Raw genomic sequence first — 25,159 nt, forward strand, 5'->3', positions numbered from 1 at the left:
ATCAATGAGAGCTAGCTAGCCTCCTCTTAGACCTCTGAAACGAAACCCCTAATGTTCACAAAAAAGCATTACATTTCAAACGAAATTCAAAACTTTAAATATACGAAAATTATGCCGAAAGTGTAGCAACGATCTTTCCCATAGGATTAAATGGGACACATAGCTAGCCTAGCTAGCAGCTCCTCCTAAGGAGACCCCTAATGTTCACAAAAATGCATTAAATTGAAATCGGACACCATAGTTAGCTTTATAAGACCTTGGGGTATATGTTCTATAAGTGGCATGACGAAATTCAAACTGTAAATATACGAAAATTATGCCGAAAGTGTAGCAACAGTCTTTCCCATAGGATTAAATGGGACACATAGCTAGCCTAGCTAGCAGCTCCTCCTAAGGAGAACCCTGATGTTCACAAAAATGCATTAAATTGAAATCGGACACCATAGTTAGCTTTATAAGACCTTGGGGTATATGTTCTATAAGTGGCATGACGAAATTCAAACTGTAAATATACAAAAATTATGCCGAAAGTGTAGCAACGATCTTTCCCATAGGATTAAATGGGACACATAGCTAGCCTAGCTAGCAGCTCCTCCTAAGGAGACCCCTAATGTTTACAAAAATGCATTAAATTGAAATCGGACACCATAGTTAGCTTTATAAGACCTTGGGGTAGATGTTCTATAAGTGGCGTGACAAAATTCAAACTGTAAATATACGAAAGTTATACCGGCAGCTGGCAGCCAGCCAACTCCAGAGCTCCACGGAGCCCCGAGCCCCGGTCGTTCAATAACCGAGAAACGGTGACTTTCACTGGGTATGGAGTTTGCCGCTTTCTCGTCAGACTGTGTGGAGCTCCTAAAGTTGAGCAAAACATTACGTGAATTACTACGAGAATGGATGACTCCACCCACATTCATATAGCGCTGTGTGAACGCGTTCATGTGATTGGCTTATAAGTAGGGCGATATCTGATTGTCTGATTGGTTGTAGATCCTGTTTAAAAAAAGGCATTTGTGTGTTGAGCCAAGTCAGGGCAGTCTCAAAATTCACACACAAATGCAGTGAAGTTCACAGACTGCAAGCAGTTTGTAAATCAAGATATATTTGTGTGTGCATCAGAAAAACATTTCTGAATCTTGTCCTGTGCATTTCTGAATCTTGTGTGCATTTGTAAATGTTGTTTGCATTTCTGAATTGTGTGTGCATTTATGAATTTTGTGTGCATTTATGAATTTTGTATGCATTTGTGAATCTTCTGTGCTTTTTAAATTTTGTGTGTGTATTTGTGAATTTTGTGCGCATTTGTGTATCCTGTGTGTGTATTTATGAATCATGTGTGTGCATGTATGAATCCTGTGTGTGCATATGTGAATCTAGTGTGTGCATTTATCTTTATTGAGACTCTTTTAGCTTCATAGTTAACAGGTGTGTTTAATTTTCATAGGAAAGATCATTGGATTTAAAGAGCTCCTCGGACAAGGTATAAAGCACTTGATACAAGGCACAGAGTGTTCTTGTCCTATACAAGCTCACTAACACTTTTTCTAGATAATACATTGGCCAATTTGACTTTGACACAACCACAATAACATTTAAACATTAACATTAAAAGGGATAGTTTGACTGTGAATAAGTACCTCATACAACCCCACTCCAAAATATCCAAACTATCTATTCAAGCAACTGTACATAATACAGCAATCATCCCCTCCTAAATGGTTGTGTACATCCTCTGCCCTCAGCTTATTTGGAGACCTGGATGTCTGCTTACTGCGATTCAGAACCTCCCACACAATGACATTGGTTTCCTCTTGGGAGAAGCTTTTGTCTTGGAACAGTTCTCTTCTATCATGCAAAACCAGTCCACTGTGACATGGATTCAACACTAAGAAAAGGAGGGCAAGAGGTGATTTCTCCCACCTGTATTAAACTACTGCTTCAAATCCAACCCTGTTTGCAGGTTTCAGCATCAAACAATTAATTAGCCTAATCACTAGCCTCAATAGTGTGTTACATGAAATATATTGTGGTTATAGACACTGTCATGTTGGCTTCATCAAGCTGAATGTTTACGTGGGGTCTAGGTGAAAAGACACATGACCCGCCACTGGTATTGCCTGGTAACTAATAACGTGGAAAACACAATGAGTTTAAAATGTCACCTGTGTTAATGTAGTTGACTTTTGCAGATCAGAGCTGTTTCCGCATTCTACGTGACTGTATGCAAAGGCTTCCAAAGTAAACAAACATTTTGCACCACTAGAATTTAATCACGAGTCATATCATCTACAAACAGGGCTTGTAGCTTGGTCAATCAAAGTTTCTTTGATCCAGTGTATCAAAGCATAAACAACGCTGTTGTCCCAATTTCATAGTTTCAGCAGACCATTATGAACATTACATTTCAGTAATTTAATGCATTTCTCTCTCCCCGCGGTTACACTGTTGGAACAAAATTGGACAGAGGCTTGGTTATCTATGTGTACAGTATGTATACCAAAGTAGTGGCCTTGTCCAGTGGACTTGCCACAAGCCACAATTTTTCAGTTTTTTATTTGTTAAAAAAGTTTGAAATATCCAATAAATTTCGTTCCACTTCATGATTGTGTCCCACTTGTTGTTGATTCTTCACAAAAAATTACATTTTTATATCTTTGTTTGAAGCCTGAAATGTGGCAAAAGGTCGAAAAGTTCAAGGGGGCCGAATACTTTCGCAAGGCACTGTAACTCTGCTGTCAATACGGTTTATTAATAATGCAATACAAGTTTGATTTATGGCTGTGAAGCCGTCGGTACAGGTTTGCTGATGTAGGCTACTCTTTTAATTTGCCAGAACGTGTTATAATGACAAATGCCAATTCTGCGGTTTGAATAAAACAGGTTTAACATGTAGGAGCAAAATTCCATCTTTAGATGCTGTTGTAAAATGTGTACAAAAACGGTTTGATCCCGTCTTGAAGAAATAGAACAATATTGAATGGATTGCCATCAAATTTGGTAGACATCCATGGTGCCCAGAAGAAGAATCCCAATGTATAGTGGCAAAGGAAGCATTCCGACTTCCTATTAAAATATTCTTATGAAGAAAAACTAAATTTATGATTCCCACGGCTGCGTCTTTTACTGCCCTTTCCCTTATCAAAACATTCCATTATAATGTTCTTCTTTAGCTGGTAGAGCGAAACAGTGCCCCTCTGTCACTGCGCGCGTGGTGCTACAGTTAGTTAACCCTCTGAGGTCTAAGGGCATTTTCACATATCTTCTTAAATGTACCTTTTTAAGGTATTGCATATAACTGATCCCCATGTGTTTCATATCAAAATGTTCAGAACAAACTCAGCTTTCCATTTAGTGATGCCCACATTTTTTTTCTAGAGCAATGTGTAAAGAGATAATTTGCCGCTAAAGCTGGAACGTCGATGTTGGCTTTTTGAAAGTCCTCAAATCTCTTTTGAAAACAAACCTTAACTTATGATGTGTTGTACGAATTGTTTCGGTGCCAAATAAATGTCTGAAATGAAATTTTGTAATTTCAGTATCGTTGCTGTTTTATGAATCAAATTGCTTTTCTAGTAGCTTAGCTCTTTCATTGAGCAAGTAGTGCGGTAGCATCCACACAAGCTACATTTCCCCGAACATTTCTGAAGCTCAAATGCAGCAAAGCTTTCTGCTGTGGACTGAAATAAAACTGCTAAGGATCACTGACTACGTTTGCACATAATATTCCGGTTTTTGCCCTTATTCCGAAAAAGACGATATTCCAACTAAGCTGTTTACATGGCTAATGAAAGTGAATATTCCACTAATATTCCCGTTTACATGCAGCCGTGCAAAATACTTTACTTTAATAATTTTTTTCAAAGTTTACCAGCGGTGGCGGACTTGTTGGACCGTGTGAACACAGCGTCCCCCCTTCATTCCTTCAACCAGCTTCTTGCAAAGGTCGGCGTAAAATTCGGTATATTGTCATATTCGGAATAATAGTGGAATATTGGCGTGCATGTAAACGTACTGATTGACACCACTGCCTAACACAGATGTGTATGTCATGTACATGGATGTATACAGAAAAAAAAATACCTTTGATGTAGTACTGTACTTTTGCAATGTTGCTGTAACTTAGCTTGCTTCATTTCTTTGGGGGGTAACGTTAGCTTCAGTGTAATGAAGCTTCAATTAAAGGGGAACTATGCAGTTTTTTTAGCTTAATTTACCTTAACTGAACAGCTTCGGAGTCAATGGAATGGTTGTATGACTTTTTTCGAGTTGAATGGTGGTCGTCTCGCTCCCCCCTAGTGCCTGTGAGCGGAAAAACCACCCTTGCAACTTTCGGCCGGCGAGCTGCCGGCCTCAGCATCAAGAAGTATGAATTGCTTCACGGCACTGTACACATACGCCCATTTGGGAACCGGCTAACAAGGTAGCGATGTAGTTTTTCACACTATTGGCAAAAAAAAAGCAGAAAGCTAGGAAAACTCCGAGCAAGGAGTCAGACACAAGTAAAAATAGGAGCTGCCAAATATCTATTCCGAAGTTGTAGGGGAAGCTCTATAGAGAAACCTGCGAGCAAAAAGCGAGAAAACAGCGAAGAAATGGCCAAAACTGCATAGCGCCCCTATAATGTAGAGTAACTGGTAGCTTAGCAAACTACACTTTGCAAGTAGCTTGCCTAACACTGGTAATATCCAATTTGACAACATGGTTAACTACGCGGTGGGTTACACACAATAACACCGGGAACACAATGCAGGCGTAAGTGTTGCGTATAGCAGCGTAGCGCAGCTATTTTATTTCGCCGACCATGTTATGTTACCATGCTGCAATCTGTCCGCCGTAGGCCGTGCAACGCTTCTGTCATGCCACTTTATTCCTATGGGTGATGTCAAGCGACTTTAACGCGCATTTGAAAAAATGCTGCGCATCAATAAAGCTGGCCGATGCCCATCTTTATACAAATTAATCCATTGAACGTGACGCGACTATCCAGTAGAAGTAGACTTTCAAGACTTCATCTTTCAAACCATCCTTTGTCGCTCTGAAATGAAGACAGATTCAGCAACTGTATGGCCTATTTCTCGCTTAAAACGTTTTCAGAAACATGTTTCGGTGAACTATTTTCGTAAAATACTAGATCGTATTCCGAACAAGCCGCCATACTGTCGTTTTGAAATTCGGGAGTAGCCAGACCCACGTGACGCGTTCGTCCAATCAGCTGCCGGTCAAGGGCGTGGAGCATCAACCATGGATGTATGACATCACGACACCACGCTCCAGTCGTGTTGCCAAAATGGATGCACTCTGAATGGCCAGGCGCACGATCAGGTACTTATTTACACTACGCGACACTTAAGGCCGTTTTACAGTAACCGCAGCCCGAGTGGCGCATCCAAATGTGACGTCATGAGATCGCCGTGACCATTTATACCCGCGCTGGTGATCGCGACACTAGTTGCAGTCTTCTCCTGAACAGTGGTGGCGCTAATGAGGAAAGACTACCGACGTTGCTCTTTCTACGGACTAGAAGAAGAAGAAAAAGGAAAACAACGTCAGAACTGGCAGCAGCATTGCCGTTAATGCTTCGATTTGATTGGATGAGCTACTTCGTCGGATCAAGCCTTTCATTCATTATAAAAGAACTCATCTTAACCCAGTAAGTTTACAAGAGAGACTAGCAGTCACTGTGAGAGCCCTGGCATCCGGTTGGCTGCGGACCTGTTCGGCCTCCTGTTTCCGCTTTGTCAGCTCGGCGCACGCTATAAATCGGACGCGCCGGCAGGATATGACATCATTTTGACGTCACGATGGCGCGCGCCAGCTTGGATGCGTTCAGTATATAACACCTATTACGCGGGCGATGTGTTCCCAGTGGGGGGTGCAGCCCGTTCACATCGCTTTGTGTTTGTGCTGCTGTGTGTCTGTTTGACTGACACGGACACACATGCAGCAACAGGATGAAGCTCTGCATTCACACAAAATCCGGCAATGCGGCACCTTCCTGCAGGGTTGTGCAGAGGTGTGACTGTGGGTGTTTTTATTTGTGTTTCTTTTTACAGTCACTGGTTTTTTAGTACGTAACTGAAAGCAATCAGAAAATAACTTTTTTTTCTCTGATTCACGGCTTTGTTCTTACCAGCGCGGCTCCCTCTCTTCATTACCTCACTAGCTTGCTCAACCATTGCTTTTGTCTCTCTCTCTCTCTCTCTCTCTCTCTCTCTCTCTCTCTCTCTCTCTCTCTCTCTCTCTCTCTCTCTCTCTCTCTCTCCTCTCTCTCTCTGCCAACTATGAATGCTGTGTTTACAGACACCAATGACAATGCTGCTTAGTATACCTTAAATAAAATAAAAAATAAAAAAGGATCTTAAATCCAGACACATCAGTTAGTGGCCTACAAAAAGCTACATGAGCAGAAACATAATACAAAGTTGTGCCGTAGCTGTAGAGTATATCATGGAGGTGAATGGGCTAATTCTCTCTCTCTCGTTTGTCTCAAGCTGAGACAATTCACCTGAAGAGACATGCACACACATTTCTCCATGCTTAGGCCTGCTGTTAATTTACTATATCTGGTAGAGTACACCAGTTGGAGGAACAGACATCTAAATGAGGTCATGGAGTTCACTTTCCTCTCCTCTTCCTTCTCTCTGAATATCAGCCCTTTCTTGACCCAGCCTGCCTGGCGGGGCTGTTTTCCTCTCCTCCCTCTTACTTGTCAACAAAAAAACTGTAGCATCCGTCTCTCAGTGCATGGCGGCTTGCTCTGTTTCCTCCACATTTTCTGAGTGTAATGGGTTTTGTTGCAGCTTGCACAGATGGAGGCTCAGGGAGTGGTCCACCATCAGCTGTATTGGCCCCACTATCACCCCTTAAAACACACGACACGAGTCGACTTCATTTGCATCCCACTAGGATCTAAAGACTAGGCGAGGAGTGTTGCGGAGTGTTGCGTCCCTCCCCTCATCTGAATCAGAAGTGGTAGAGATTAGTGATGTGTTCATTGTCCAGCTGCCTCGCTAGAACAGTATACTGTGCTTTCTACATAATACATTTGATTGATTGTATCATGTTTTAAAAGCTCCCAACGATAAATAAATGACATATTGGATTCCTTGTTGTATCATTGATAAGATGTTACTGTGTTTTTTTTAGGGCAGCGACAAGGGCGACGTGGACAAGAATAAGTGCTGCACGCTGTGTAACATGTCCTTCACCTCAGCAGTGGTGGCACAGTCACATTACCAGGGTAAAATCCACGCCAAGAGGCTAAAACTGCTGCTGGGGGAGCAGCCTGCCATCACAACCAAAGGTATAGCCCTTGTTCAAAATGCACTGTGGTTATAAATGATAAAGGAGCTACAGTACATGTATCCAAAGGGGATTTATTATTGAAAAGAAAAATAACTAAGGAATGAGACACAGGCAGCCATATGTTTTGACAATGTTTGGTGGTGTTATGTACGTGTGAAGTGAAGTAGAACCTGATTTTAAATAATTAAGTAGCTTTCAGTTCAGATTGAGAGTGTGCTCTCCACACATCTCTGCTACTGTTGACTCTGAGCTTGAATTCTGACAAATACCGTTGTCAATATCTGATATATTATTGTCCAGTGTACATATTACTGTACAGTTGCACTTTCTTGATTCAGTGCTCTGAAACGTCACATACACACAGAGGTGCTATGCCTATACAGCAGCATGGCCACTAGAGGAACACATTTACTGTAGTTGTTATTCCAATAACTGAGCTTCTTTTGTGTACTGTGTAGTTTCTTTGACATGAGTGCTTAATAAGTTTTGGCATGAGTAGTGCACTATTAAATTCATACTCTGGGCGCCTGGGAGCTCACCTGTTAGGGCGCACGCCCATATATAGAGGTTCACTCTAGAGCTATAATCAGGCCTTAAAAGTTAGGCCCAACAAGGCCTGAGCCCGACAAGTACATTTTGATTGACAGCTTTTTAAAAGCTCGAGCCCGTTTACAGCCCGACATTATTCAAATGTGCGCACGCACACAGCTCTTTTGCCTTTTGTCAAGAATGAGTCATTTATACATTTTTTAACACAATTTATTCATGACTAACTAGGCTATAGGCCACAAAATAAGTCCTCCAGAGGCCAGTCTCCGTTTCACCTCCTCAGCATCCATTTTTGCGCATCGAAACGCATCACCTGACTGCTCATTTACCACGCAACGTGGAGCGCAAGCCCGGCCCGAGCCTGTGTACAATGATAGAAATTAAGACCGAAATCGTTGGGTCCTGGTCCGACCGCAAAAAAACAATACATAAACATCGGCCACTGCCAACGGTGAATGGCATCTAATTTGTCATTAGGCCAGTGGCAGTCAACAATATACCGATACTGATGTTCTGCCAATAAATCGGTGCATCCCCATATGTAATAAATATGAGCTTGAACATAGGTATTTTTGAAATGGGAAAATAAAAGGCTCAATTTGAAGCACTTCACTGTATGAGTGTACTGGGACAAGATTGGGACACTTCTGAACTTACCTTAAAACCCACCGGTTTATAAGATTTCTTCAGTGTCAAAGTAATTCGGTGATAGTTATCAGTACATCCAATGAAACACAGCAAGAAATGAACTGTTAGTAGTTAATTCGGCAAAATTTCATTTTCCAAACTGAAATAAAACAAGGCTCACGTTCCGGCCACAGTCTAACTCATTGTATATATAGCAACATTATACTCCCTGTTTCTTGTAAAAGTGTATTTCTTCACAAGTGAAGACTTAATTGAAAAAAACAAAACACTTATATTGATGTTCAAGCTCACATTTATTACATTAAATCAGGTCAACAAAAGGACATTGCACAAGTGTATTTGCTGCAAAGTTAGGCTATCAATTCAATTCAATTTCAATAGTATCAAATCATAACAAGAGTTATCTCAGGACACTTTACAGCTAGAGTAGGTCTAGACCACACTATAATTTACAAAGACCCAACAATTCCAGTAGTTCCCCCAAGAGCAAGCATTTAGTGTGACAGTGGCGAGGAAAAACTCCTTTTAGGAAGAAACCTTGGGTGGTGGGAAAAACTTCCTTTTAGGGAGAAACCTCGGACAGACCCAGGCTCTTGGTAGGTGGTGTGTGACGGTGCCGGTTGGGTGTGTGATGAACAATGGCAATAATCATAATAAATAATGTAATAATCGAACAATGACCAGAAATAGTATTTGTAGTAGTTCATGGCATAGCAGGGCACTGCAGGGCATTACAGGACGTAGCAGGGCACAGCAGAGCATGGCAGGATGGAGCAGGGCGTAGCAGGACGCAGCAGAACGTAGCAGGGCACTGCAGAGCGTAGCAGGGTGTACAGGGCATAGCAGGGTGCAGAGCAGGACCACCGGTACAGCTGCAATCATGATTTAGGTGCCACCCTAATCCAAGGAAACATGCTGGACAAAAGAAACACATAAGGACTCCAGGGAATAAGCTCCCCAGAGCTAACAAGCATTTCTGGGACAAAGATGCACACAGATGGAAAGAGAAAGGAGAGAGAAGCTCAGTGTGTGTGTCAAAGGAAGTCCCCCGGCAGTCAAAAAACTATAACAGCATAATTAACAGAGACAGGTTAAAGAGAGGAGCCTGGTCGGGCTAGAACTCTCCCCTGCCAGATCGGTCTGTACTGGCCTGCCTCCTCTACTTTGATTATATCATTGGTTATATGGTAGATTAATCTGATGACTATGAAGAGAAGCAGAGAAGAGAAGGGGTGCCGTGTCTTCAGCAATACACCCTCCCCCTGCCGGTCTAGACGAACGCTGCAACTCCTCACTCCCTAACTATAAGGTTTATCAAAGAGGAGAGTTTTAAGTTTACTTTTAAATGTGGTGACACTGTCTGCCTCCCGAACACAGACCATGGAGCTGGTTCCACAGGAGAGGAGCCTGATAGCTAAAGGCTCTGGCTCCCATTCTACTTTTAGAGACTCTAGAAACCACAAGTAATTCTGCATTCTGGGAGCGCAATGCTCTAGTGGGACAATAAGGTACTATGAGCTCTTCAAGATATGATGGTGCTTGACCATTTAGAGCAGAGGTGTCAAACTCAATTTCACTAAGGGCCACACTGGAAACTAAGAATCATATCAAGGGCCGGACATGTTTAGTTTGTTCACATGCTTTTATTTCATCGAAAAAGTCATGGATCTTTTACTGGATTATTGTGTGTCTCATATAGCCTTCTCACTTACAGCTTGGTAAACATAAAGCCCCAAAAAAGTAACTTAGCCATCAAAAAAAAAAAACAAAAAATGTCGAAAAAAGCAACAAAAAACATTGGAAAAAAAACGCCAGAAAAGGCCCCAAAACATCGGGAAAAATGTCGGAAAAAAGGCACCAAATGCGTCTGCAAAAGTGACAAAAACTTCAGAAAAAGCGACTAAAAAACTAGGCGCGCCAAAATTTATGGTGAACCTAAATTGATATGCGGGCTGGATCAAAATCAGCGAGGGGCCGGATTTGGCCTGCGGGCCTTGAGTTTGACACGTGTGATTTAGAGCTTTGTAGGTCAGGAGAAGGATTTTAAATTCAATCCTGGATTTTACAGGGAGCCAACTTTTCAACTATCTTTTTATTGAGAACAAGGTACAGAAAGACAGTTATATAGAAGGACAATACTTTTGGATTTTTCACAGAACACATAAACAAATAAACAAATACAACCATCACCCACCCCTCCCTACAACATCCAGTGCATCCCAATCTAAGGAGATTAAATAAGTAGATAAATAGATAAAGGTTATGATATTAATAGGTGAAGGTATCATTCAAGAAAAGAAGAGGGTGGAAGCAGCTAATTTGAAAGTAAAGCTTGAAAATAAATGAGGAGGCCATGCTTGCTGTACAACATCAGGCGTCACCCCTCAGGATCTAGTACTTGGTATGGGGGGATTTCCAGTGCAACAATATCCTTCGGCGGGCAAGTAGAGTTGTAAATGCTATAATGTCCTTATGCTTATTGATAATCCGTTGGTCAACTGGCACTATACCGAAGATGGCAGAGTAGGTGTTAGGTTGCAAATTTAAGGATAGTGCCTGTGAAAGTATTCTGAAGACCAGATGACCAGAACATGTGTGTTAATGTTGCCGGGGCGACATGACATCTGCTACAATTCTCATCCGCCTCAGGATAAATTCTGGCCAGCCTAGACTTGGAGAGGTGGGTACGGTGCAAGACTTTAAACTGAATTACACCTAACCTAGCACATGAAGTAGTTCCATTAACTCTCTTCAGAGCATCAGTCCAGGATTCCTCAGGTATTACATCCCCAAGCTCCTCCTCCCATTTCCCTTTAATTCTATTGAGAGAGGTGTCTCCGAGAGATGATATGTTGGAATAGATTCTCGCAATGAAGCCTTTCAAATTGAAGGGAATTTGGAAGATGTCATCCATAGCAGTAGGTTGAGGTGCATTGGGGAAGTTTGAATCTAGATTTTGCATAAAGTGTCGGATCTAGAAATATTGGAAACGACTTGAGCCGCGGAGGCTGAATTTTTGAGAGAGATGACTAAAGGTAGAGAATACACCTTCGCTGCAGAGATCCTTAAATTTGGAGAGGCCAAGTCTATTCCACAAGGCAAAGGTGTTGTCTAATCTAGGCGGAACAAAAAGATGATTATCACAAATAGGAGCCAGATGAGAGAAATCTCTTAAACCAAAGTGGTTTCGAAATTGTGACCAAATTCGTAAAGTATTGATAACAACAGGGTTAGAGGTATAGGGTGAAGTAGACAGAGGGAGACTCGAAGTAACCAAGGCGGGAAAGGATGCCAGAATGCATGACTCATTTTCTATTTCACACCACGACAGCTTTGGAGCATGAAGCCAGTATATGATTTTCTGAATATTAGCCGCCCAGTGATAGTGAAGCAAATTTGATAAACCCAGTCCGCCATGGGATCGATGTCGCTGAAGAAGCCTTTTCTGTAATCTAGGGGCTTTACCTCCCCAAATGAATGATGATATAGTTTTATCAATGGACTGAAAAAAGGATTTTGGGAGAAATATAGGGAGACATTGAAAAAGATAGAGGAATCGGGGTAACATGTTCATTTTAATAGTTGATCTTTCCAGCCAGTGAAAGATTAGTGGACCTCCAATTCTGTAAATCGTCTTTTATTTTATCAATGAGGGGTATGAAGTTATCTTTGTATAGTTTAGGGAAAGTCCGTGTAATATTGATTCCTAAATATCTAAAGCCAGATTTGGCCAGGTGGAATGGCAGGTCCTTTTGTGGAATTGCAAGAGCTAGGTTGTTCACTGGGAAGCACTCGCTTTTCGTAAGGTTAGTCTTATCCCGAAAAGATACCAAATCTATGCAACACCTGGACTATGTGGGAAACACACCGCACCGGATCAGACACATACAACAGTAAGTCGTCGGCATATAGAGCCACCTTGTGTTCCCTCCCCCATCTAGAAATTCCGATTCTAGACGCCGGGCAAGTGCCTTAGCTAAAATTTTAATATCACTATTTAACAACGAAATGGGCTGGTATGATCCACATTGTGTTCTGTCCTTCCTGGGTTTCGGCATAAGTGTTATGGATGCTTCAGTTAGCGTCTGTGGCAGGGCCCCAGTACCCAGCGAATCATTAAACATTTCTAGAATAAGTGGCGCTAATTTGGTTGAAAATGTTTTATAAAATTCAATTGGATATCCATCGGGACCCGGGGCCTTGCCGCTTTGCATTGCCGAAATCGCATTTGAAATTTCTGTTAGTCGAAGGTGTTCTAGTTCTACTTTATGGGCGGAACTGATAACAGGGGCGTTTAAATTCGTAAAAAAGTTTTGGATATTGGCATCATCAGTACAGGAGAAAGTTGGTCTCTTTTCTTAGTTCTTGTCAGAACACGCGCTGCAGCATTCTGGATCAGCTGGAGAGTCTTAAGGGACTTATTTGGGCAACCTGATAGTAAGGAATTACAATAGTCCAGCCTGGAAGTAACAAAAGCATGGACTAGTTTTTCAGCATCGTTTTGAGACAGGATGTGCCTAATTTTGGCAATGTTACAAAGATGAAAAAAGGCTTACGGTTCTTAAGGTTTGTTTTAAGTGGGCGTTGAAGGATATGTCCTGATCAAAAATAACTCGTAGTGCAACACAGGAAGAAGTCAGTAACTTCCTGATCCCACAAATCGGACACATTAGCTGTGTTTGAAACCGTATACAGTATAGTATTTATTAAATAGTGAACTATATACATGGATTTCTCGGCAACGTCATCACTGCTTGCGCACACGCAACCGGGGGGCAGAAAGAAGACGTGTTTCGTGTAGCTAGTAGTAGTAGCAGCATAGCGTAAGTCAAAATGCCAAGGAGTTGTTGCGTGCTTAATTGTACAAACAGAGCCAGTGATGGGTGCCTGATGTTTAACTTAACTAGGGGGAAGCATGCTTTTGCCAAAAACCGGCGAAGGTTATGGCTTCATGCCATGAGAAGGGCAGATTGGGGTCATATGCAAGAGTCAGGCTCCCATTGCATCAATCAGAAAAGTTGCAGCTTGTTCAGTTGTTCAGCTAAGTGATATCTACCTGTCAGGGCTGTAGTACTCGAGTCCGGACCATAGACAGTTAAAGGTCCGGACTCAAGACAAGTTTAGACTGCTAGCTAAAGCTACGCCGATGTTTTGCTAACGTTAGCGCAACAGCGTTAGTCTAGCCTGCTAGGTAAATATTACGACTGCCTTAGGAGTTTCTTATATCTGTGTCCACGTTGTCAACATAAGACCTGTGGCGTTAGTGCTCCTTTTGTACCATCATTTTATTGAATGAAATATTAAGCTTCGCTCCTACGAGATGGGTGGGTTTTTATTACGTTACACACAAAGCTAACTGGCTTTAGTTAGCCTCTACGTATGCTAGCGGACATTAGCTAACATTGTATGCATTATGTAAACAAACAAAAATACTTATAATACGTCCCTGAAACAAACTGAGCACTCAGGAGGATAGTAAAAGATTGTTCACAGTATATGTTGCATGTTAAATTTCCAATGGGTATAAACAAAAGCCTGGTCCATTTTTCCTATTCAGTTTGTGCAGGTCCTTTTGCTTCTTCTTCTCCTCTGGGAAAACACGACTGCGTTGCATTGTGGTATAAGGGAGTAAAATGTAGGGTACATCGTATGTACGCTCAAATTAGCTGTGCATTGTGGGTATTTTATAGTGGACTATATAGTGAATGAAATTAACCGCGGAGAATTCAAACACCACTACAAAATGGCAAACACACTATATATTGCACTATTTCCGTGATAGGCAACGGTTTCGAACACAGCTAAGGAATATCAAAATCATTTACTATTTTTGACTTAAACATAAAATCAAAATATGAAAAAAAAAAATTGTTGTATTCATAAATAAATAACGACATAGCAAATTGTTAAAACTGAAAAAAATACATGATACATGGATTTGGTAAATGTGAAGCTTCAGCTACCAGCCCCTCTAAAGCTCAACAACAACACGTTTTTTCTTTTGTTATCTCGGACGGAGCGTTTTTTCTCTGTCTAGATGACAGTAATATTGCTAGAACAGGTCTGGTCATGTATTGTATATTAGAATAATGATTTTAATCACGTCCCTAGTCATTTTCAGTGTATCTATGCAACTCTTCAACTAAAGATACTTTGCTTGTTAGATCAAATAGAAATGTTTATGACATGGAACCTGAGTAAATTATGGAAGTAATAAATTAATGCATCATTTAAATAAATCACCAGATTTCTTTTGGTCAAACTAACCGTTTTGGGAGGAAAAGGAACAAAAAACAATTCATAAAATGCTGGGATTTTCTAGAAAATGGGACGCTTGGGGACCATGGTCTGACATTCACACATCACTTCTATTAAGATTATCATTTTGGATGGTCAGTTGCCAACTTACTGTGTCTGTCTCCAATTAGTCTCGCTTTGCAAGTCCACACAGCATTCTGGGATGGGAGAAAAATGTGCATCTGGTTTATTGGCATTTCTTTAAACCAATCACAATCGTCATGGGTGGCGCTAAGCGCCGGACAGAGACACGGTGCCGCTGCAAAATAGCCTCGGGAAGGAACTTGTTTTGGTGGAACGTGTACGTTCAATTGTTGTTTTAGTCGTGCAACAGAAAACTCAGATTGGACAGACAGTCTAGCTAGCTGTCTCGATTTACTGTGCAGAGATATGAGGAGCAGTTAACCATAGTCCTCATGAATCGACCGGAGTTTAGAATGCTAACACAAAGAAAGAGGAAGGTAACGGACATCCGAAAAGGACATCTGAAAAACGTGATATCCAGGCAGAACAAGAGCAATTCCCTAAGTGGAACGTTGTGGCTATAAACTATCGTTACAGTTACCATTGTTGGTGTGGACGGCCCTTTAATCTTGTTTATGAAAATGTTGCATGCCATGTATTTTGGGCCCAGTTACAACTTACTAGCAGGCCAACAAGCTGGTGTGGTTGGCTGGTTTTTCTAAGTGTGTGTGTGTGTGTGTGTGTGTGTGTGTGTGTGTGTGTGTGTGTGTGTGTGTGTTTGTGTGTCTATGCGTGTGTTATTTAAACTGCTCCTTACCTTCGGGTGATTGAGGTCTGCTGCTGTTGTAATCCGCTGACAGCTGCTCACCTTGAATCTACTTACAAATTGGCAGTTGTGGGAGAATAATGAGCGAAGGCCACGGGAAAACAGTGAATGAGAAACATGGTAAACAATATATTTTCAAATTGAACACCTGAGTCCACTGTGAGCAGTGTGGATGTGAATAGATCAGCCTTGAGCTTGGTTTGTTTACTGCGGCTTGTTGGTGCTCCACTTGACCGAGTCATTTATATGCACTTCACAGGTTTGTCTTTTACTTTTTGCTCACTACTACTTTTCTTTTAATTTGTTTGAAGTTTTCTGTTGACTGATAAGCTGGTGCATTTTTATAGTGGTATTATCTGAAGTCGCCCATTCTGAATTTATCCCACATTATACTGCCTCAGCCACTGCAGCCTTTTTCCCCTCTAAAGTGGTGGGATTGAATCAGTAGATTTGCACACAAAGCTCTTGTCTTTGAGTTAATGTTTGTTGGACAGATTCTTAAAATATTTTGCTGAAAAAAGAAGCACCAGAATAGCAGGACAGAATATGTGAAGTCTGAAGAGCTACTTCAGGCAGTATTTGCAGTGTTGCAGCCATAGGGAAACTTGTTTACGTTCACCCAAAATGAAATAAATTACAATAAGAGCCTAAATTTTCATCTGAATCAGCCAGAAATCTTCAGCATTTGTCGGCTGCACAATAGTCATGGCCTAAAGTGCTGCTGATTCTGCTTCCTGTGCTGCATTTACAACCTATCATCCACCTGTGGGGTGTCAGGGGGATTCTCTGATCTCTCTCTGCTCTTGTTTTGGCTGGTTGAAATATTTATGTTCTTGTGGAGGTATCCAAACAGAGCCTGACACCAACTCAAGTTTTATTCTTAACAGGTGCTGGTCTGCGTCGTGTAGTGTGTCGAGTATTCCGTCTGTAATAAAGTTTCCTGCATATTCTCCGATCTGTACCAGTATCCCATTGGTACACATGTGCGGTAGTTTGAATGCACATATAATTGCAAGCTTACTGCTGAAAAAGTCTTTGCCAGACAAACATTTTACATTCTACTGCAGCAGCTGCTCCGGCCGCCTCTGTATTGCGGCTCGTACAGGTAGCCACGAGCATTGGATTCGCGCACCAGATCTTCAAAATCCCCTTCTGCCATATCATCTTCAAAACTACCTTCCGCCATCGTGGTTAGCCTACTAAAGTATAGATTAATTACTCAGCTTTCTCCACAGAGCAAAAGCCTGTTAGCTTTAAGATGGCTGACACTATTTAGACATTCTGGGATTGAGTTCCCACCTCCTATGGGCGGGTTGAAAACATGCGGAACTAGCTGCTGCTACTGGCTGTAGTCCATAGCCTCTGGCAAGAAATGCCTCAGATGATGCAAAACGACGATTTTTGCGTCATCAGAGATTTTTTTCCAGACACACAATGGGGTGAGGGAAGCACGGTCATTCGAAAATACTACCGGGTTTCTACTGATACAAAGCTTAATGCTAATCGGTGAAGTATCCCTTTAAGCATGCCATCTGTGGCCAATGGTTCAGAACAGAGGCACCTTAATTGCAGCCAAAAGAGGGGGGTGACACAGCCATCAATCGTAATGACACCCAGCAAACTACTGGGACACTGGAACCTTCTACCCAACTGACACATAAAAAAAACAAAAACAGTCCTACATCTTTGGATTGCAGCTGCTGATATCCAGTTTTTTTATGCCAAGATCCATTCACTTTAAATTTGACCATTTCCATCGCAAAAAATTAAAAAAGCACATTTATTCAGCAAAAGCCTGAAAAAACATCATGGGACAATAAACTCAGCATTAATATTCATAGATATGATGAAATAAAAATATCAGATCCACATTTTACCTTCAAGCACTAAATGTTTGCTTTGTCTCACTATCAGTGCATACAAATAGTTGCAAATATCAGAATATAAACATTGAGTATGTTAATAAAAGGTTGAGTCTGTTGCTCTTGTCCAAACGACCCATATTCCAGTTGAAATAAAAGAACTGTTAGCTTTGGACTGAGCTTGTTTTATCCTCTGAAACAGCCATTTAAAGCACCTCTATTGTACAGGCACCCAGATCTGTCACAAATAGAAAATGTCAGGAAGATAAATCCAGGGCACCGGGAGGCCCGGGCTATTGATTTCTACATAAGTAACGTCAGCAGACTGGCCTAGTTCCTCTGTTGATCAGTAGACCTCTTGGGACTCGCTGTTGTTCCAGCCTGCTGTCAGCCTGTATTCAGTTGCAAAAATTCAAGCTTGCCAAGCATTTTTTTCCTCATTCACCCAAAACACCAAAGATCCATGCAGGTGCTGCTGTTGCAACAAGCCTCGATAAACACAGATGAGAATATATAGGATCTCTATTCATCTCATGTTCATCGTGGGAGAGCGTCATAAATTCGACTTGATACTTTTTCCCCCCTTTGAACAGATGGTGTACATCATCCCTTTGGGTCCATAACCCCAATTCAAAACCCATGATATAAATTTCCAAAATGCACCTTAGATCAATGTGAAGTCATAGTACTGAAAAGCCCTGCATGAGCTGTTCTGAATTTCAAATGAACTTTTTGAACATGCAAGAATTTCATTTTACAGTTGAAGTGAATGTTTAATGTTGTTACCGCAGGCTGTTTCCTCAGCTGTTTTACACTCTGCCCTTATAGGTTAACAAATAACCCTTATTTGCCCTTTATCTCAGGTACAGTTGTATAAATGTCAATATTTTCATTGACCTATATAGCACATGCTCATCTGCATGCATTTTGAGTTAAATATTAACTGCTAGTGTTGCAATTCCTATTCAGTTTCTATTTTAAAGCTCAGGGAGGCTGTTAAATTGTCATTAGTATTTTTATATAATAACAGCAACATGTATTTTCATATTCCTCCACATGGTTTCTCTAAGCACTGTTTCTACATTCTGGCCTGTTTCTAATTCTCTGGGCCGTGAGCACAATAGCTGCCATGAATGTCACTTCCTTTAACATTTGCAGCTAAATGTCAGGCACTGATTTACTGGGAAGTGATTTGGAGAAATCTGGAGCTAAATGTTATGGTAACATGGCTATGGCTCTTTTCCTTTACATATAATTAAGACTATAATCTGATGACTCTAAATGTCTCAGTCTGTTAACAGTGAAACAACAGTTAAAGTATATGAATCATAGTGATATTTAAAGGGTCCAAGTATTTTTTGCTCCCTTCTGCTTCTCTGCTATTCAAACTTTTTAATGGGCTTCATACCATTTTACATTTTCATACATTTACATTCTTTATAAAATGAATTATGAAAATGTATTTTTAGCCATGCTAGCAGCATGGCATTAAGAATAGCCAGACCAATTGTGGGTGGGCCTTAAATTAAAAACGCTATCAAATCACTGTTTAACCTAATACAAATGACTAATATACTGTTATATTATCTGTGCTTACATAATATAGATTTTAATAGCTTGATGCTCTTTAAATATGTTGTTGCATTGTAAAAAAGTTCGGTGCAAAGGACGGACCTATCCGCTATCGCTCTCCTTGGTTCTGACCAAAAGAAGAGCGCTTTGGAATCTCCATTACGCACCATACCTGGCTGTGCTATAGCACATCTCTCTATAGACCTATGGCCTATAGACTGTAAAAGTGGTCAGGAATCTAGTATTTCTTCAAAACATAGTTTAGTTCTGCTCATATAACGTGAGGTCGAATATTTCACAATTCTGTTTAATTGTTTTAAGTTTTCAACAATACAGATCAACAACACTGCCCAACAGTCTCAAACAATACTCGGGCACAGAACTTGTTCATTGACAACATCATCTGTCATGTAAAACAAGACTCAAGTTATTTCCTACCGAGACAAACTGTTACTTTAGTGTGATTCATGTATGTTCAAGGAAATAAATCACATTAACAAGCCCTAAAGCATCATTGGCCATAACAAGAGAAAACCATGAGGGAAAAAGAACTTGACAACAAGCTGTTATAGAAATAGAAATGCACCTGCAGCTCTGTAGCGAGTTATGAATTGATTATTTTAATCCATATATCTCATATAAACGACATAATACAATACAGGCAGAGTAGCCTTCACATACCTTACTGTTATCCTCTGGCGGTCCTACACAATTAAACTTGCTAAAGCAGAAGAAGCGACCGGATACTTTAGCACTGGTTGAGTTGCGGGCTCATCAATGGAAGACAGATCCACAGGGCTATATCATCCACTCGCGAGTCAGAAACAGAGGTACTAGCACCGGCGCTGGTCGCGCTAGCCGCGCTAGCATCCTGGGGTGGCAGAGACAAAGATGTGTTAGGTGTTGTGGATCTCAGCTCTCCATCTCCTGGTTGCAGCGATGGCTCCGAGACCGTTCGTGCACATTTAAGGTACCTAAACAACGACTGTTGCAACATTGTCCTTTACTGGAAATGATTTTCACACTTTCAGATCACTTGGCGCTAGCCTAGCATACCGACAAGCTACATCTGATCCCGAACCTCACTGTCTGCTGAACAAAATAGACATAACCAGCTTTTTTAAATTGTTTTTGAAAACTAAACATTTAGACTATTTTTGCACAAATTATGAGATTATTTGCCGATTTTTAATAATTCTTGACAAAATTAAAATTATTTTATATAAAAAATTATTTTGAAGAAAAGTTTGGGGTGGGCCGGTTGAAAAGTGGGTGGTCCTAGGCCCGTCAGACCCACCCATAACACTGTGCCTGGTTTGTTGCAGAAATTCATGTTCTCCACAGGATAAACTTTCCTCTTACTTTACCTGCAAAACTAATAGCATGTCCACCAGCCGTACTTTGTGTTTTGTTCTAATTGCAAATGTTATAACGCTAACATGCTAAACTAAGATGGTGAACATCATACCTGTTATGCTAGCATTGTCACTGTGAGCATGTTAGCATGCTGCCCTTAGTATTTAGCTCATAGCAAAGTACAACCTTAAATAGAGACTTTTATGGCACATTCACACGCCGTATTGGGTCGCTTTCATCGCGTAAGTTTGATCTCGGGATCATATTGGGATCATTTGTGTTTAATTAAGTTACTCGTGCTACTCGTGTTTCTCCTGCCGGTGTAGAGCTGTACGCATTAACAAACATATCTTTCCTTCATCAATATGGCCGAAAATATTATTGTTGCTGCTATTGCTGCTTCATACCTGTTGTAAAAGTCACAGATACGTCGGGCAATCAAACGACCTCATGTCTGGATTAATGACATCATCTGGAGGAGAAAAATGCACTGTGATTTACACTGGCTTTTCCGGGAAGTAAACATTGGGTCCGGATGACTTCTGTCCCCAGCGCTACTAGGTACAGATTTGGCTGTTTTTTTGCCAAAATCTCCCATACTGATTTTTCATGATTCCACTGACTTTTTGAACAGACTATTTAACTATCATTGCCTCACATATAACCTTCTTGGGGGATAAATGCATGCTTGTGGTTACAGAAGTGTCTTTTCTTTTAGACACGTCCAAACAGCCCAGCATTCAATCTAATTTAACAACACTTCATGCAGCACACAGGTGTGCTCAAATATATTTGTAGTTTTAGTAAATACTGCACAACATTGAGAAATTGCAGTAATTTACAGCAGGCTTAGTAAATGTCCCCCTCAGTCTTCTTTTCCTATTTCCAACTTCACAGATTCTAAAGGGCAAACAGTCTGCAGTTCAGGTTCAGCTTGATTCAGGTAGTAATACCATCTCGGGGATGGAGATTTTTTGTTTATTTGTTTTCCATGACCTGTACAGCTTACAGAGGTTCCTCCTCAGAGACAAAGTGAAAATATGAGAAATTGTTTAGTTTCCTTAGTTGTACAAGGTATGTAGGCAGAGGAGAGGGTGGTGAGTAGAAAGCCCAAAAGGATTGCATTGTAGGAAGAGATAACTGCATGGATTCAAAGCACTTTGATGCCCTCTCCTCACAGAATCTCCTTAGATTTATAACTTGGTTCACGCTAAATAGGTCTACTTTGTACTGCCTATCTGTCTGCATACAAAGGCCATGCAAGGAGGGGATTTGGCTTTTAAATACAAATCAGTGGTCTAAACTTGTGCAGGTGAAATGACATATTGCACTTCAGATGAGAAATAAAATGTTGCATCGTGGCATATGGAAACAATGTAGTGTATTTCTTTCAGCCTTAGAGCGGGGGAAAGGGAGGTGTTTGCTTTGCCCTACCGTATATTTGATTTTAAATAGATTTTTGGTCTTCTGATATTAAGTACGTTGGTCAGTGATGAGCAAAATCTTCAAACAATATCTTCCTGAAGCACAAAACAGAGCAAGTGAAAGCTGAATGAATACATATGAATGAGCTTTAAATTGGCAGATGACAAAGCCAACACTATATTTACACAGAGCGGCATAAAGTCCAAGCAGCAGAGCAATCACAAAGTGAAACCTCACAACTCATTTGTTTTAGTTCCTCACCAATAAAGCCTTAATAAATGCTGCTCTATAGTTTATACAATTTGCATTTTTAAAATGAAGTTTAAGTAAAGCTGCCTTTTGAAATGTAAGCTTTTCATCCAGCAAGAGTGGTACGCTTCTCCCAGGAAACAAACATCAATTACTGTCTTAGAACATGTGAAGGACAGGGACGCCACTATCTGAATCAGAATCACTTTAAATTCCAAGTGCTATAAAGGCCTGAGAATCTTTGTTGTTGTACAGACACATTCTTGCAACATACTGGCACATACTGAATTTGGTACAATGCAGCCTTTAGATTTAAACAGCTCAGCAACTACAGGGGTGCCAGTCTTCTGAACCTTTAATGAAACATGCGTCATTCTGTCCTGCACTGGGTTGAGCAACTACAGACAACCCATGAATGGATGTGTCTGTCTCTCTGTCCCTCCTCATTTCCTATTCCCCAGGTCCTTCTATTGCCATTTTCCATCCATTCACCAGATCCTCACTTTTCTACAGACGTCTACATTAACCTGGCCTTCCCCAACCACTCCCTCACCTTCATCCAATTCATTCAGCCTCCCAGTTTATATACTGACCCAGTTTCATTCATTACCTGCCCGGTCGAAAATGTTCAAATGTGCTTCTTGCTTTTGCTTTCTAGCTTCTGTATTCTGTTATCTCTTATCTGAAACCCCAAACCTGGAATATGTCATTTGTTACCTGCCTGTTTTAACCTCTGCCTGATCTTTGGAACTTTGGATTTCCAGCCTGACCCTATGGATTTGTTGGCCTGTCTGCCTGCATGTAGGCCAATATATACAGCTTCACATTGGCAATACATTATTGAACTCATCCTGTCTGCCTGCTTTGTTTGTGTTCGGGTCAAATTCTGCATTTTCCAAGTTGGGACACGGTGGTGTTATAGCCCCACCAAGAATTACAATAGCCCCAGCATAGCCCCACCAAGAAATCACCAGTTGTTGAACATACAGAATCCTATCTGATTTCTTTTATTCTTAGGGCGTTTTCACACCTGTAGTTTGTTTGCGTTGGTGAGTTTGTAAACTTGGAGCGATTTGCCCTCGGTTCGGTTTCACACCTAGAAAAATCCAAGCATACCAAAATGTGCCATTACAAATCACGCAAGAACGTCCACTCCTCATATAGGTCAGATGTGCCTGGGGGTGGGAGCAAGAAAGTAAATACAAGAAGAAGGTCCTGTGTTCTGGACTAGTGCATATTTCTTGCATCTCCATGGTCAAACCAGCTCATTAAAATGAAAAATTCATTAAAATTAAAATGATCAGACATTTTTTCGTGAGAGACGTTACTACGTCTGCTCTGGTCACCAAGACTTCGCTCTGCTCTGCCGGCGTCTGTCTCCAATTTTAGCGGCAGCTGGTTTGACCACGGAGATGCGAGTGACAGCAAGCGGGACAGCAAGCTTGACCGCAGTCTATTTCTGTGATAGAAACACTGCAAGCTGCTACAGTTTGCTGCTCTGCTGCATCGCAGATTGCTAAACACACCTGACTACAGGAGACATTAGCTCAGACTTTGGTGCAGTTCGAGGTAGGATCACGTTCTCACCACAAATGAACCGCTCCAGAGTTTGATTGAAAGCGTACCGAGACCACCTCTTCAAGCAGGTCTCGGTACGCTTGTTTGGTCCGCTTTTGGTGCGCACCCGAGTGCGAATGCCGCGTTCTCACCTGCCCTGACGAACCGCACCAGCAGGACAAACAAACTCTAGTGCGATTCAACCGAACTAAACTAGGCAGGTGTGAAAGCACCCTTAGGGCCCTATCTTGCACCCAGCGCAATTTACTTTGTACACCGACGCTTGTATCATTCCCATTTTGCACCCGACGCACAGCGGACTTTTCCCTCCACAGACTCACGTCAGTAAATTAGGGAATGAACTTGCGCTCCCGGGGGGTGGTTCAGCAAAAAGAGGAGGCGTGTTCCTGCGCAAACGTTCCCTAGTGCTATTTTGCAGTTTCAGAAAACAATTCCGCCACAGACCAGGAAAAACCTAGTCTAAACCATACATAAATACAAGGAAAATATGACCTTGTTTTACACAACATTTCCATGAATCATGGATGTGTTGATGACATAAACATAGGCGGCGCTAGGCTATTTTTAGGGGTGCTGAAGCATATATATATATATATATATATATATATATATATATATATATACACATTTATATATAGTAGGACTACTGTGTTTTGTTTTCTCTTTTATTTGAAGATTATTTTCTAGTTGATTACAAAATGTTTTGTATGTGATTGTCAGAGAGCAGGATGGAGAGAGAGTGGACAAAGAGAGGGACCTGGAAGAACCAGGTGAGAAAGTGGACATATATTGTACAGGCAAAAACACTTAAAATATTCCATTCACATTATATTTACATATGCATTTCATGGAGGACTAGGCTCTTAAGAAAAAGAGATGTTGTATTTTCCCCATATGGTTCAGAGGCATTATTAGATTAGATTATTCATCATTTAGCTGTATAACATTTATGTCTGGGTATTTTGACTCAGAGTAGAAAGAAGCTTTACAGTAATCCAAAATTAGCTGTGAAATACCCACCTTGATCCAACCATTTATATAATTTTAACTTTAAAACTCCTATTGCAAAATTAGGTGAATTCTCAACCAAAACAGAAATGGAAGAAGTGTTAAAAATGCTGCATTGTTAAGCCTGTTTGCTAGATTGCTTTAATCTCTCCTCCTTTTTACAGTGTGTGTGCGTTTGTGTGTGTGTGCTTGCGTGTGCACACTCTGACTAACCAGCTACAAGGCTGCCAGGCTGAAATGTGGCATGCGTACTGTCTTCTTGACTTGATGATGATAAATCAGGACCATCAGGCTTGGATGATTCATACCCTGGTGTACTGATGATTCTCCCAAAAAAATGTTCTTCTCACACATCAATGTCAAAAAAATTGTGAGACTTCAGGAAAAAGCTACAATCCTCTCAGAGTGGTTTTTAGTGTGTTGTCAGTGCTTGGCACTGTGTGTCCAAAGCTCATGAATTTGACTCTGTGCAGCAGTATAAGGCACATTTTTATCTTGCTGCCGCTTAAACCTATAA

At 41.1% G+C, this 25,159-nt stretch overlaps 1 protein-coding gene and 1 long non-coding RNA gene across 2 annotated transcripts in view; one reads left to right on the forward strand and one right to left on the reverse strand.

Annotated features, from left to right (window-relative positions):
* Nucleotides 1-25,159, forward strand: part of zmat4a (zinc finger, matrin-type 4a) — a 254,663-nt gene that overhangs the window by 148,524 nt on the left and 80,980 nt on the right. The window contains exon 4 of the mRNA XM_031296570.2: nucleotides 7,150-7,306. Within this exon, the coding sequence (XP_031152430.1) occupies nucleotides 7,150-7,306 (157 nt within the window). The remainder of the gene's footprint in view (nucleotides 1-7,149; nucleotides 7,307-25,159) is intronic.
* Nucleotides 2,579-23,812, reverse strand: LOC118493961. The gene is made up of 3 exons (XR_004896017.1): nucleotides 23,802-23,812; nucleotides 7,614-7,619; nucleotides 2,579-2,732 (listed from the first exon to the last, which is right to left on the reverse strand). It is a non-coding gene; the product is annotated as an uncharacterized LOC118493961 (long non-coding RNA).

Source organism: Sander lucioperca, chromosome 2 (genome assembly GCF_008315115.2).
Source record: "Sander lucioperca isolate FBNREF2018 chromosome 2, SLUC_FBN_1.2, whole genome shotgun sequence".
NCBI classification, from domain to species: domain Eukaryota; kingdom Metazoa; phylum Chordata; class Actinopteri; order Perciformes; family Percidae; genus Sander; species Sander lucioperca.